The following is a 16,054-nucleotide window of genomic DNA, read 5'->3' on the forward strand; positions in this document are numbered from 1 at the left end:
TTATCTAATATATTTATTTATATGTTATTTTAAAAGAAAAATTTAAAGTGAAAAAGAGGAAATCAAACCTAATATAATTAGGTCATGACCACACAAATCCAACCTAATGCGGGCTGCAGACAACCCGCGGGCCAAACCCGCATAGTCCGCGGGTTAGGCGGGGCGGACAAAAAAATATGACATAATCATGGATCATTTAAAAAAATTGGTCCGTAACCTGCGCGGACCGTGGACCCCGCGAGCTAGTCCATGGACCTGGACCCGTTTACCCACCTCTACTCCTAAGGGCCTAAGGCGCCTCCTATCAGATTTGATCTTCTGAATTTCAATTACACAAATTAAATCCTTCAAGTATTGAAATTATAAGATTTTAATTAGTCTTACATCCAACAATCTATAAATATTAACACATATTGTTAATATAACACTTGATGATGATGTAACAAGTCATATGTTACTAATACACATACTAATCTAACTTAATTGCACCTTTAACTAAAAGAACCAAAAATATAATTAAATCGTATTAGCATATGTGAGGTAACTTGTATATTGTTACACCAACAAAATATGTTAATACTCAACAAAAATTCAATGAAATGACCAAAATCACATGATTATGACACATGAAATTATGATGTTAGAACTCAAGAATCACATGTATCTTTCACTATATATCTAGAACGCAAACTTGAGATGGAACCTTTAGTTAAGAACAATTTCACGTCTATTAATTCATGTGCTTGATGGTTTATGCCACATTTCAAAACCTTTTATATTATGTACAGATATATCTTCACATATACTTTTTCTCAACCCCAAGAAAAAGGTAAAAAAAATAGAAAAGAACAAGAGGGTCCCTTAATTATATAAAAGAACATAAGAAAATAGGAGAGACCAAAGAACTAATTTGTGATCAAGAAACTGAAACTCCATCATTGTTACCATTCATCAAACAAAACCGGGTAGGCTTTGGTTGGAAACTCTTCCTTCTGTGAAGATCATGGCTAGAGGGCTTAATAACTTGCAGGAGAAATGCCTTCATCAAAGAATCAGCTTTTGCAGAAAAAATAGATGAGTCCAAATGATGATGAGAGGTGTTGTTGGAGGGGTTCCTAGGCACAGTTCTGAGGGGCTTCTTGTGAAAGCTACACCTGAAGGAGCCAGGGTGTGTGGTGGGAGAGCACAAGCACGCACGTTTTGTGTGGGATTGGGACTTTGGAATTGAAGGAGCAACAATTCTTGAGGCCATGGAGTAGTTCAAACCACAAAGAGACAATGGAATTTGAAGAGTATAGTTTTCTTTCTCTCTTATATTTGGAATGTTTTTAGGCTTGGCTAATTGGAGGTTATAGTTGAACTTGAAAGCCTTTGAAGGAGATTTAACAGATTGGAATTCGGGTATACTTGGTAAAAATGTTGATGACCTTGTGTTTTAGTGGGAATTCCTAGCATGCTAGCGGGTTGTTTAAGTAATTTAAGGGAGATTATTAGCAGTGAGCGAATTTACCAATTTGTCCTTTGGGAGAACTACTTTCTAGAATGGTAAATGAGCATTTTTAATGTAACAAAACCTTTTTCTTCATAAATTATGAAGACTTTTTCTTTAGATTAGGATATGGAAGTGAAGGTAGATGGTCTAATCATAAAGCAAGTTAATCTGGCATGCATGCACCTGTGGTCGAAGAAAAGTGTGCTTTTAAGTCAAAATATGTTGGGTTTCTCTCACAATTAAAGTTGTCAACAACATAAGTAATTATTTTTAGGTTTAAATACATTTGGTTTTTTTAATTTAGTTTTTTTCCTCAATTTCTTTTAATTCTTGAAAAATATAGTTTTCAAAATATTTTAGATAACATTTTCACTATTCAAAATATTTTTTTTTACTGTTTAAAACATTATTTGAAACACTTTAAGGATGAAAAACAAAATAAATATATTTTATAAAGATTAAAATGAAAAAAAAAAATTACAGAGACACAAACATGAAAAAAAAACACTAATTTATAGGAACCAAAAATACATTTAACTTATTTCTTCTTTATGTCAGAAAAATGGTTCCAACTGATTCATACTATATTATTATGGGGCCATCTTTGCCCTTATATTTATAAGGGAGATTGTATTGATACAAAAAAATAAAATAAAAAAAGGAGATACAAAGAAAGAGAGTAAAAAATAAAACGTTTAATACAGCTGAGATAGAAAAAAAATCATAAAAAATGTTATATAAATAAATTATTTCTATTTATAATTGTTGTCTTGCTGAGCAACTTTCACTCAATGAAGCATTAGCACCCGTAAGTTTGAAGACATGATGGTGGGATGTATAAAGAGCATAACGCTTTAAAACCTCTAGTCAAACACCACCACAACAAAAGTGACTTTGTTAAATGTTTAATTTGCTAGACCAAAATAAAAAAGAATTTGTTGTATACTCAACATTAATTTCATTTGAACCATTTTTAAAAGTCTGCACTATGTAAGTTTTTTCTCAAACTTTGTTCTATAAACTATAATCACCTACAAGATAAAGGGTCCAAAGGTTAAGTTCATGCTTCTTCCTCCCCTACTACATGGTGATCACAAAACGTATGTCTCAACCGCCTCAAGCCTCTCCCTAAAACTCTTAATTCTGGGTGCAACAGGTCGAGGAGGAACTTTCAAACCAGCCACATTTGATTCCAAATCACAATTGCCACTGGCATCAGTCATAAATTGGAACAATGTCAATTTCATTGACCTCTCCATCACAAATAGGACACTCCCTTGCATTTGAATAGGCATATGGCTAGTGATAATAGCATGGCCAACAGAACAAGTGACCACAGCAGGTCACCACAAGATTTCTTGCCATCTTCAAGCATATGTTGCAATCAAACATATTTTCATAGCCTCTCACTTTTGCTTCCACCTCCTCCGATGCTTTAGCTACTCCTTTCATCTCGCGCCCTTGAGCATTAGCCACCACCACAGTTTCTCCAGCAGAGTTTCTTATTTGGATCGGAGAGTGAACTGGTGGCCACCTCTGGCGCTGCCTGGCTCTGGAAGTTACTGCTTCAAGGAGCCTAATATGGTCCTGCACATGTTCATGGACAGATTTTAGTTCTTCCAGTAAAGAATCAAATTTATCATTTGAAGCATGAGTTGGGTGCAAAGGCTCATGATTCAAATCAAGCTCCTTTATTTATACACCTTGAGCTATTTTTTCAAGTTCATGCCATCCAACCACATATTATATGTATCAAAGTCAGATGGTCATGAATTCAAAAAAGTATGCACAGTACTCAACAACATCAAAGTCAGTTCCTAGTTCCTGCCTTGCTCAAACTAGAGAAACATCTTATTTTCATATACTCTACAATTTACTTTGCACATTTTTTGTGATACAAAGGAGCTAACAGCCCATAAAAATTAAAAAGCACGGATAACATATGACAGATCTGCCATGAGTGGCAAGAAAATAAATGTCATTAACATAAAAAAATTCTACAAGTGTCATCCACTGATAGACCAAACTTGGCTAAGGCGCCTGCTACTTTATTGGCTCGCCGAAAATATGAAATAATGAATCTGATTGACTAGTGTATAGCACGGTTGTATGGCTAAACACCCAGTATCTATCAACTGAATTCCCATAAGGGAGTTTGACTCAATTGCATTCCTTCAAAAACCATGTATCCGAGCTGTTTTAATTGCATAAAATTGCCCAAAGGCCCACTTGTAACTCAGTGCATATTTTCAAATTTACTGAGTAAACAAGGATGAATCTGGCTCATTTGGACACCAAGAAAACCTTCACATGCTGCTTTTTGCTTCTCAACTGAAATAGCCCCATCACAATTTAGTTTCATCCAACCAACCAGTGGGGATAAGCCAGCAGATGTGGCTAGAACAAGCCACTCTTCCCTGAAAGAGGTTGCAATTTTGCTGAAGTAAACCTGTAGCATCCTTTATGCACAAGACCATGCCTTAATTTTATCCATTCTGTGTAACTGGGTGGAGTAAGCTTTGGGTTGAAATATCCACTCGTTTCTCACCTACCATATGCAGTCCCGAGCCACACAAAAAGTTAGACTCCGTAAGGCATTGTCTTAAGTTATTAAGCAGTGTTGCAAAGGTTCTCAATCAACAACTTCTGTTGCCAATCATAGGATTCTGGCAATTTAGTCAAGACTTTCAGCATTATAGAGCAGTCTCAAAAAATATGTAGAACAGTTTCTATTAATATCATTTCTCAAGCTACTTTCGGCAGTACAACTTCAATGCATCCAGGCCCTTTACATCTCCATATCAAGATGATGAGTGGCAGTGAGGTTGTTGACTATTGCTACCTCATGTAGGCCCTAGCTAGTGAGAAATCGCCATCATTTCAGTCTTTCCAAGCTATTTGATCATCAGCATTGAGTGGTGAAGGATGTTGAAGTGCCCTGATCCTATTACAAATGCTCCCTGGGAGATGTTACAGCATATGAAAATTCCATTTTTCTGAACTAGTGATAAAGTCAGCAACCTTTCTCTCAACATTGGGTGGTGAAGGATGTTGAAGTGCCCTGATCCTATCTCAACCCTTCTTGTCGAGAGTGTCACAACTATCAATCCGGACACGGTAGACACCTTGCACTCTATAGTAATGGCAAGAAGGCAGACTCGTCCTTGACTGAGCCTCTTCTCAACCAACCAATGTTTTCTGAAGAAATAATTTCTGATGATTTTCTTTTAGTAGTAAACTGCCTTTTTAAAGGCTACAAAATACAAATATCAATAAGAAATCCTAACTGAATTCTAACAGATAAGATCTTATCAAAAACTTACTCTAAATCAGAACTGAATTCAAAACTAAAAAATCTTATCAAAAGAGAAAGAAATCTAAAATTATCCTAATTTGAACAACCGATAAGATTTTGCAGAATCTTATCTTATTTAAACAAAGGGAAATCCCAAATCATCAGGAAATAGAATATAAAATTATGTTAATCTGAACTGAGGATAAAATATGAAATTATCCTAATCTTTCACACTTTTCCTACGTTGATATTTCCTTCCAATAAATGCATCCATATCATTCTGTTGACTTGTTGATGAATGGAGGAACACCAAGGTATTTAACTAAGTTAATTGTTTGCTATGGAGAAACCAAACTATTCATTAATTTGATCGATCTTGGAAATGCAAATTCCCATTTTTTAAGAAAAATATGTGTCTTGTTCCTGTTGACTCGTTGACCTGAGCTTGCACAAAATAACTTTAGGCAATTTCCTATAAGTTCTACCTGCTCAAGACTGTCTTCCACAAATAAGATGAGATCATCAACAATCATGAAATAAGATGGCCTAGGACCTTCATGTGATAATTGAATAGGTTTCCAAAAGTCATGATCAACCACCAAATTAATCAAGAAGGAATGTAGGATAACTTTCAATGGCACAAAAAGTAAGGAGAATCAAGTCACCCTAATGAATACCTTGCAAAGAGAAGAAAGCACTCAACGCTTCTCCATTCCAAAGCATCCTCATTGTTGGATACAATGCCAAATTAGATCTATAAAGTGATCCACCAATATCTGTGTCTGAACAAATTTCCACTTTAGTCTGCCATTTACACCTTTTCCATATCTATTTGGATTGCCATCCACCCTTTTTCTTTCCTTTCTTCATTCTCTAAGAATGGAAGAATATTGTCCATGTTTTGTCTATTAAGAGAAAATTTACATTGGCATGGGCTGACTAGATTGGCCATCACCTTCTCCTTTTTGCCAATAGTATGGTAACAACTTTATAAGAAACGTTGCAATGACTAACGGGATGAAAGTCTTACAGACTGCAAACCAGCTACAATTTTGGTATCAAGGTAATTAAGGTATCAGTTATCTCATCCATTTTTTCTTGATTCTGGAAAACCTATTTAATTATTAGATTACACAGAGCTTGTTCAACAACTTTCCATTGACTCTGGTAGAATATACCTTGTAGGCCATCTCTCCCTGTAGCTTTAAAGCTCCCCAATCCCCAATCTTCCATTGATTCTATGAATCTCCTCATTTGTGATCTCTCTTCAAAGTGGTTACTTTGCGAATTCCTCTCGAGGAGGAAAACAACCTGAGAAACAAAGAGCTAAATATGCATCATTCATTAGCAAAGAGATTTTTTAGATTCATATGTATTTTAACTCCTCCTAATGGTAGTGGTACCATGGAAATTCCTTGAATGAGTACTGCCAAAAGCTTACCATTTGCATCGAGACTTTTGGTACCAGAGAATTTCTTCCCGCTGCATAAATTCTTCATATTTTTTTCCAGTTTCGTCCTAGTCTCCTTGAAATGCCCTAAACTCTCCTAAGTAAATTCCTTTTCCGGTAGAAAATATTCCCAAATACTTCTTCGTTCACTTTCGAAGAAAACCTGGAAGATCGCGAACTTAATAATTCCAGTTTGAGGATGTCCCCCAGCAATGCTTGATCAAATCCAGAAAGTCTTCATGAGTAATCCAGTCTATGTTAAACCTGAATTGGTCATATCAGCAATCTATTGTGTCTTTTGGGATACTTAAAATAGACCAAAAGAGGCCAATGGTCTGACTTGAAAATAGGGAGGTGCAAGAGGAAGTTTTCAAGGAACCTAATTCTCTAATCTAGTTCATATTAGCATGCATTATCCATTAGGTTCCCTTCAATTAACAAGCTGTGTTATATATAATTTTGAAAAGTACTCAGCCCTCTAAGATGGAGTTGAAGTATCTGGTCAAAGTTCAATGGGTAAAGGATTTTACAATACGGTTTGCAACATCAAGGTCTTTGGGTCTATGCTACTGTAACGTCGAGACAATAATCATGGACGCATCTACTGCATTTGTCCGTAGTTCTTTTTGGTATATCCAGAAGGTGTCTGGACTCTTTTAATTGGCACCAAACTAACCCATTCCCACTCGGTTGACCCATCTGGGAATTAAATGTACCTCCAATTGTGACTCTATTTCTAAGTTGAGAATCAAACCCTAGTCCTTAGTTAAAAGACATAAGTATCATTTGTGCCAACAAATTTTTTATTTGTCTGCAATCTTCAGTAATATGAAGGAACACCATTGCCACCTTTGTGTCTCAATTATGGTCTGCACTTTCAATTAGCCAAATTCCTTCAATGAGAGCGTTCTTGTATCCCTCCTTGGGGGAGAAATGAACCAAGAAGTGATCTTGAATTGAAGCATGTGCATGTCTATAATTCAAATTGAGCCCGTTCAAGTCCATTCTAGTTGAAGTTCATTCTATACTGCAGTTTGGCTAACTTCTTGCCCAAGAAATGGACTACAAACAAGGGGTGTCTTTCTAAGGCCAAACACAAAATTTGGACCCAACATAATAATAATAATAGTAAACTAAACCCAACAGAATCGGAACAGAAAAAATCTAATTAAATCTAATTGAATAACATTTGTGATTGAAAATAATAATAACAATAATAAAGTGATGACTGGAGAAGGGTGAGGACTTATCATTGACGTGACTTGTGAGAAATTAACTTCTCTATTGTTATTTTTTCAGCTGTCCCAGTGTTGTTCACTTAGTTTGTGTTAACATTTAATTTTATTAATATTTAATTTTGTGATTCAATTTAAAACTGTGTGATTTTCAAGGGGCAGCACGGGGACAACTGAAAAAGGGGCAACAGAGAAGCCAGGTCTGACTTGTGAGGGTTCTGTTACGTTGAAGTTGGTCGGATCGATGGTGAAAAAGATTTTCAATTTTCATTCGTATGATTTGTTAGCGCCATTTCAAAGAATAATCATTGCTATGTGGGAAGACACGCACCGTTACATTTCAAGTTTTGATTTTGCAATAACTTTTTTTTTAATTTTTATCTTCTTCTTCATCGACTTAGCATAGTACTAGTAGTCACGACTCAGCAGGAATTCTTACACTTAAGAAGAGTCGAGACGAAAAATCCACTTGTAGAGGAGTTTCACTTCATTTAATAGAATAGTATTTTTGTGTGAATAGTATTCTTAAACTTATATAAATATACATATTCTAATTTATGTGAATAGCATTCTTTTACATATATGAAGATTAAGATATTTTTATTATTTATTAGAATAGTATTTTTATTTATATTTAACTTTATTTAATTAAGTGGTTAATTTTTATAAAGAATTAAATTATATAGTAAATAAATGTACTTAAATAAAATGAGAATATTTTCTATTCTTAAAATATTTATTTATGTAATTTATTGCCAGTATTTTTATCTATATTACAATAAATAACATGAATTTTTTAATATAGATAAAAAATATTATCACTAAATCAGAGACATTATTTTAAAAGATAAATATAATATGTAAAATAAAAAATTTATATAAATATACATATTCTAATTTATATGACTAGTATTCTTTTACATATATGAAGATTAAGATATTTTTATTATTTATTAGAATATAATTCTTTATTTATATTTAATTTTATTTAATCAAGTGGTAATTTTTTTAAAAGAATTAAATTATATAGTAAATAAATTTACTTAAATAAAATGAGAATATTTTTTATTTTTAAAATATTTATTTATGTAATTTATTGACAATATTTTTATCTATATTACAATAAATAACATGAATTTCTTAATATAGATAAAAAAATATTGTCACTGAATCACAAACATTATTTTAAAAGATAAATATAATATATAAAATAAAAAACTTATATAAATATACATATTCTAATTTATGTGAATAGTATTTTTTTACATATATGAAGATTAAGATATTTTTATTATTTATTAGAATAGTATTTTTTTTATTTATATTTAACTTTATTTAATCAATTGGTTAATTTTTTTAAAGAATTAAATTATATAGTAAATAAATGTACTTAAATAAACTGAGAATATTTTTATTTTTAAAATATTTTTATTAATATTATATTTTGCACCAAATATTCAAATGAGCACTTAGATGTCTTGATAAAGGAGTGTGTTTCTCATTCTAAACATCATGATTCTTATCCTTCCTCAAGCATTTTTAAAGTTCTTATTATTTTTAAGAAAATGTTAGTCAACTTTTTATTATAATCAATGTTTGAAATTTGACCATCGACCGTTAAAATTAAGAGTGGGTAAGTAGGTCGACTTATCCTGTGTAAGCCCACATTGGTAGCAGACGGACCAGTCTATCCCGCACTCTTACACTTAAATTTGAAAATAAATATAGTTTTTTCTCTTAAAAAAAAGTCAATTACACTCAATTATATATTTTTTAAAAAAGTCTTAATAAATCTCTAACAAATACTCAATTACAAAATTTTTAACACAACCAAATAAATTTTCAACATAAATGAAAAGAAATTTTGGATTAGGATTTTAGGATTAATTTGGTTTGGGTTGGGCTTGGTTAGTAGTTGCAAGTTTGCGGGTCAACCCATGAACCTCGCCGTCCAAACCCACACAGCTTGCGGATTATGCGGGACGGACACAAAATCTTCCATAGTCATGGATTTTATAAAGAAAAATGGTTTGTGGCCTATGCAAACAATAGGACTTGCTATCCGATCCATGGACCCAACCCTGTTTATCCACCCCTAGTTAAAATCAACAACTCAAATAGTGAATTAAAAAAATAAAAAGACCAATTTGGTGAAATAAGTAAAATAGGGGAACAAATTTTGCAATTAAGCCTTAAATTAAAGTAAATTTGGGATTTTAGTAAATGCATATGTTACACATTGCATCTTATTAAGCCTTGCTCAATGCACATGTTGTACTAAAGTCAAATTGGGTCTTCATCAATGCATAAATTTCACTTATGTCATATTAAAAGTTAATGAATCATTAGTGTTACACTTAGCTTATACCTTATATTTTGAATTAGTTAATTTTATAAATTTGAATTATCATATATTTTCAGAATATAAATGGTATTTATTATCATTTTTAAATATTTATTTTGTAAAAAACACAAATTAAAAGACCAATGATAAGCATGGCTTATTTATCTTAATCAAATAATCTAAATATTATTTTCTTAATTGAAAAATATTACTAATATACTAATTTCAATATTTTTCTAGAATAAAATATATTTAAGTATATTATATATTTATTACGATTTATAATAAATAAAATTTTTGTTACTTCACTTATATAGAAAAATGAGATTTCAGTCGCTAATTCGGTGGCTAATCTCAAAACAAAAATATGCATAGCGACCGAACTATTTTTGGTCGCTAAAAGTTTGATATAGCGACCGAAATCATTTCGGTTGCTATCTTTAACTACATATCGGTTGCTACTTCGGTGGCTAAAGTACTTTTGTTTTTTTACATATACAACAACCAAAATAGCCACCAAAATTTTCAGCGACCTTTCATTTCGGTCGCTGACATAAGTTAGACATCATGATTATTTTTGGTCGCAAATTCAGTTGCGAGTTGCAACGTTAACTATGTGGTCGTTACTTTGGTTGCTGTTAGCAACCGACATATTTTGGTAGCTAATTTCGGTTGCTAAATTGCATTTTTCTAGTAGTGTTTGGTCATGTCTCATAATAGCATGTCTTATATTGGGATTCCATTGACATGACAGATTCCACACGCACACCTATTATATTGATTCGAAATTTGGATCAATAAGAAGGACTATGCAACGGTACAAGGCTAATTGTGTCAAGAATGGTTAATCATGTTATTGAAACACAAATTATTTCTAGCAAAAACATAAATAGTTTGGTCTATATTTCATGAATGTCATTATTACCATCACAATCTCCTTGACCTTTCAAGATGATTAGAAGACAATTCCAATTATAGCGTCTCATGCTATGACAATCAATAAATCTCAAGGATAATCTCTTGAATTTGTTGGATTATATCTTGCTAAACCAATTTTCAATCTTGACCAACTTTATATGACATTCTCAAGAGTTCAAAATAAAAGTGGATTGAAGATTCTAATTCATGATAAAGAAGGAAAATCACTAAATATAACTATGAATGTAGTTTTCAATGAAGTATTTCAAAATTTGTAGTATGTTCTAATCTTTTTTAATTTTTATACAATTAATCATTCAGTATAATGTGTTGATGATAATAATGTATCTTGTGGATGCACGATGTTAATTAAAGTCTATTTTGGAACACCATCATCACACCAACTTTTTGGTGAGTTTACATCAAACAAATCTATATTGATTTGGTCCACTTTAATAAAAGATGTTATCTTCCATCATATTTAATTACATTTTATATTTTAGCACAACATAATTAATCAATTATCTTATAACCTTATCTTTTTGTGTACGATGAAGTCTTCTAATATTAGGTTCATATAAAAAATAATTATTTTTTGTCATAAATACCAACAACACATGCTAAAAATAATTTAATATATAACTGGGACGATAATGTTACTTTAGCAATTGATTAGTTTGTTAATTTATTATTTTATTGGTTATATAATATTAAATATTACTTATTGTTGATTTAGTAATGATTCAATTACAGTTAAATCAACATATCATAAATTTTAACTTGTGTATCTAAATTAATTTAAACTTTAAAAAAATGTGGTATATAAGTTTTTATATTTTTTAAGTTAATATTTTTAACTTTTGAGTTTTAAAAGAATTGACTAAATAGTGGCACTGTCATTTTACTTTGATGCTATGAAATGGCCCACTAATGAGGTAGCTCAAATTGGGCATTTTCTTCCTACATCATTCAAATCTCAAATAAATCATTCATTTTAAATTATTTCGTAAAATATATTTTTAACATAATATAGTCAATGCATATGGGCCTTACATACGGATACGGATTGGCAATTTGTATTGCCATTACATAAGGGTATTTTCAATTTTTCCCTCTCATTGCTGGGTGTATGAAGAAATATGTTTGGTGGAGGAAGAAAATCTCCTTAGACTATGTACAATCCCAACAAATGGGCCTTAATAAAATCTATCCGAAATTGCACGTGCATTCATTCCACACATAACATTCACCTTAAATTGCCTATTTCACCAGTTTTCGCATTTATTCACTCACATTCTTAAAAAATAGAGATAATGTTGGCAAAGGAATGGACTCCATCTCACGCCCAAGGATAGAACATTGGTAGAGCACACTTAGTTCATCTCACGACCAACCACAACAGAGTTACGGGATGCTCCATTTCACCTAGTAAGCATCTTTATACTATTGCATTCTAGGTTTAAAAAATTTATCCTCTGTCACAGAGGCAATATCATGTTAGGGCTTTTAACTTGAAACACAAAATTGATACTTTCAACCTAGGAATATCATTTTTTCTTTAACAAAAATGGGTATATGCAGAGTGTGTAACTGACTCTGATGTGTAGTATTAAACCATAAAAGATTGGGACTGTACTACAAGATCACGACATGCAAATGATAATAGAGTATACTTTGTATTTGAGAGATTATTCATTCAAGGTTAGATTTTTATTATGATTAAATAATTAAAAATAAAATAGTAACATCAGTGTACATTAGTTCAGGAATTTAGTGAATATGAAACACAAAATTGATACTTTCAACCTAGGAATTTCAATTTTTTCTATAAGAACAATGAGTATATGTAGTGTGTGTATCTGACAGTAATATGTAGTATTAAACCATAAAAGATTGGCACTTTACTACAAGATCACTACATGCAAACTATAATAAAGGATACTTTGTATTTGAGAGACTATTCATTCAAGGTTAGATTGTTAAAGTGATTAAGTCGTTAAAAATAAAATAGTAATATGAGTGTGCATTAGTTTAGGATTTTAATGAATATTTCAGTTGAACCTTATTACACTATTCATGAATTTAATTTACCCATTTTCCTTCTTGATTTAAATCACTATAATTGTAGTTTTTATGAAGATTAACATAGCAAACACAATAAAACATTAACAATTTAATAGTGACACAGAACAACAACATATTTTGTTTATATCTTTATTTATACTTGACCATTTAAAAATAGTAACTTATTATATTGTAAATGAAATTTAGAAATCATGGATGAGGATCAAAAGAATCTAAATGATATGGCTAAGGTAATGATGATGGTTAACAGAAAATCAACTGACATGTTCAACACAATTCACATTAAGGATCAAGTTAGAAATTTCAAGACTATTCTCCAATATACATGACATGATGTAACATATTAGTATTGTTTATATTAGTATACTTTAAATGTAGTCTTATGGTGGAATTAGTAGAAGCTTTGTTGTAAGATGGAAAGATGAATTAGAGGATACTTGACATCTCATAAACAGTAATGACAAGATACACTCGGTTAAATACGACCAAGATCTTCAGAACTCAACTATAGTGGTTAGTTAGATTGAACTTAGAGATTACTATGGACTGACAAGTAATCATCAACTAACCATGATTCATTTTGGATCATCAGTTTTCCTTCTGACTATCTACAAAAGCACATCTCAACCACAAGCTTATCCAAAGTGGCATTCCTTATATCACCAAAATCTCAACTCAATCACCTTTAGAGTCCTACTGAATCAATAAAAAGTAACTTGTAGCAATTTGGTGAGTAATTCAACACTATATATAATAACTACATCTGCCTGTGAAATTTTTAGAAACATATACATATCTTACATGAACTTAATCTTAATTCTAGGATGTGTCGAGTACTATGTACTCATTTATGAAAATGAAAAATTCACTCATGTTAATTTGGAAGGGATTATAGAATGCAAGATTGTTTACAATCACGGGAGGAAGACTGCAAAGATTGGTTCTGGATGGAAGTCTTTTGCAAATTCACAAAATTTAGAACTTGCCCAGGAAATTATATTTGAGTTCCCAGATCCAAAATCTAACTTTGTTCTATTCTAGATTAGTTTGTAATTTAAGTGCATTATACTCTACCAATTTTTATAAAATTTTGTTTATAACTCTTTCTAGTGTATTTTAACAGAAGTGATGCTAGAAATTATGTTGCTATCATTTTGTGAACTTATGAGCTAAATAGACAGGTTTATTATATAAAATATATTACATATTTCAATCTTAATAAATTTGGTTCTCATTTACTTCTTTTTTTCTTCTTCCTTGCAAATTTAGTCTTTTATGCCTAATGTTCCATCTGGGTATGCTTGTGGCTTTGGCTTCGTGCTGAAGGATTTGAATTTCTATGGTAGTTTTAGTTGTTGGAATGTGGAAGTGGAGTGGGAAAATTTTATGCTTGCAGTGTTTTTTTTATAAATATAAGTTGGGTGTGTGTTGAAACTTGAGTTGGTAGTGAGGAGTACTTATGTGTTATTTTTGCGATTTTTACAACTTTGAATATTGAGTTGTGTTGTGTATGATTACGGTTGGTTTTCAACTCAACTGTTTAGTTCATGTTTATTTTAGGGGCAAGGCATCTGCTGCTACAGTACTTTAATGTTGTGTCTTGCGTTTTGTATTTTTGAGGTTTTAGTTTTAACATTTTATGATAATCTTATATTAGTTTCACTACTAGAATTTATAGATTTAACATCGCAAGGTTAACATCAGTTTTTTTTAAAAATTGATGTTAACAAGAGCACGATGGCATTTTTGTAAATAAGTCGAGTTAGTTAACATCGACTTTGTCAAAACCAATGTTAATCTCGACTAGTTAACATCGGTTTTGACAATGTTAACTAGTTGAGGTTAACATAAGTTATTTTATTAAAAAAAATTGATGTTGTGCTATCCATAAATTAAAACCCCAATTCATTTTTGCCCCCGCGCACTCAAACCCTTTTTCTCCTTTCTCCTTCCTCCTCACCCTATCGTCTCGCAATTGAGGCTTGTGTCATTGCCGCAAACTACGCTGTTGAGCCTACAACTACCGCTCAACCTGCAACTACCGCAAACGAGTTGGGGTTTGTCACTGCCGCGATTGAGGTATGTGACTGCTTGTTTTTTGATCCACTTTGATAGTTTTAGATTTGAATAGTCTTTTTCATCGACCACATTGTGAACAAACATCCTTTAAGATAAAAGAATTTGGTGAGCATAAAGCTTAAATGTAATAAGTGGCCTTAAGGTATTTACGTTGGTAAACATTATTAGTAATAGTGATGGCTTTTTCTCTCAATGGGTGCATGAAATGGGCATGAGTATGTGCATAACAAATACAGTTTCGAATCAGTCTCGATCATGGCCACTTATCGGTTCTTTGAATACCTTTGGCTCTACGCTTGAGAATGGAGTTCCAGTGGTTCTTAATGGCATTATTGGTTCGGCCCGGTAGCAATCGGGCTATAGTGGCCCACCTGTTATCGTACTTGGCATAGGCTACGATGATGGTGTCGTTTTCTTGGGCCGAGAAGGGGCGATGCTCCATGGGGGGGCTAAGCTGATTGCACCATCGGAGCAGGCACAACTTGTTGGACCTACCCTTAATGTAGCGACTGATGAGGGACCAATTTTGTGGGTCGTATCGTTCGACGAGTCTGATTAGGATTTGAACCTCTTCGGTGCTCCATGGGCCTTTGATTCTGCTGGGCTTGTTGGGGTTGGACTCGGAAGAGCAGCAATCAAAGGAAGAGAAAGTGAAGGAAGAGCTTTTGTTCGTTACTTCCATTCTATTGAGAAAAACTTAAAACTTAGTTAAGGGAATATATGTACTAGTAATGGGACAAAGGAGGGAGTGTTGTTCTCTTGTTTGGGTTTATATATATGTGTGGACAGAGTGATGATGATGATGATTATACTTAAAGGTGCATGCAATGTAGAATTATATATAATTATAGTTAATGGCATGAAATGAATGAGATTAGGGACAAGGGGTACTTCCAGGAAACTAGGTTTATGTATAGTTGGTGCACACATGCTAACTAGGTTGGGGGGGGGGGGGGGGGGCCTCCCTACCACAAATACAATTTTGATTCACTCTTAGTCATGGCCACTACTGTAGGAACTATAGTGCCAGATTCACTGTGGTAATATATAGCACTTACAATTCCAACGAGGTGCATGAATGATATCATCTATGCCTTTTCACTTGGTTTTAATTTCCAACCCAACAAAATAACTATTTTTTGCTTAAAGTTTTGAG

General features: G+C 32.5%; 2 protein-coding genes across 2 annotated transcripts; both read right to left on the bottom strand.

Moving 5' to 3' along the window:
* Window positions 1-916: 916 nt before the first annotated feature.
* LOC114368188 lies at window positions 917-1,252 on the bottom strand. The gene has a single exon (XM_028325526.1). The coding sequence runs from the start codon at window positions 1,250-1,252 to the stop codon at window positions 917-919; it is 336 nt and encodes a 111-aa protein (XP_028181327.1).
* Window positions 1,253-15,151: 13,899 nt separating this feature from the next.
* Window positions 15,152-15,580, bottom strand: LOC114368189 (transcription factor MYB77-like). The gene has a single exon (XM_028325527.1). The coding sequence runs from the start codon at window positions 15,578-15,580 to the stop codon at window positions 15,152-15,154; it is 429 nt and encodes a 142-aa protein (XP_028181328.1).
* Between the last annotated feature and the right edge of the window lie 474 nt (window positions 15,581-16,054).

This window comes from Glycine soja, chromosome 9 (genome assembly GCF_004193775.1).
Source record: "Glycine soja cultivar W05 chromosome 9, ASM419377v2, whole genome shotgun sequence".
Lineage (NCBI taxonomy): Eukaryota > Viridiplantae > Streptophyta > Magnoliopsida > Fabales > Fabaceae > Glycine > Glycine soja.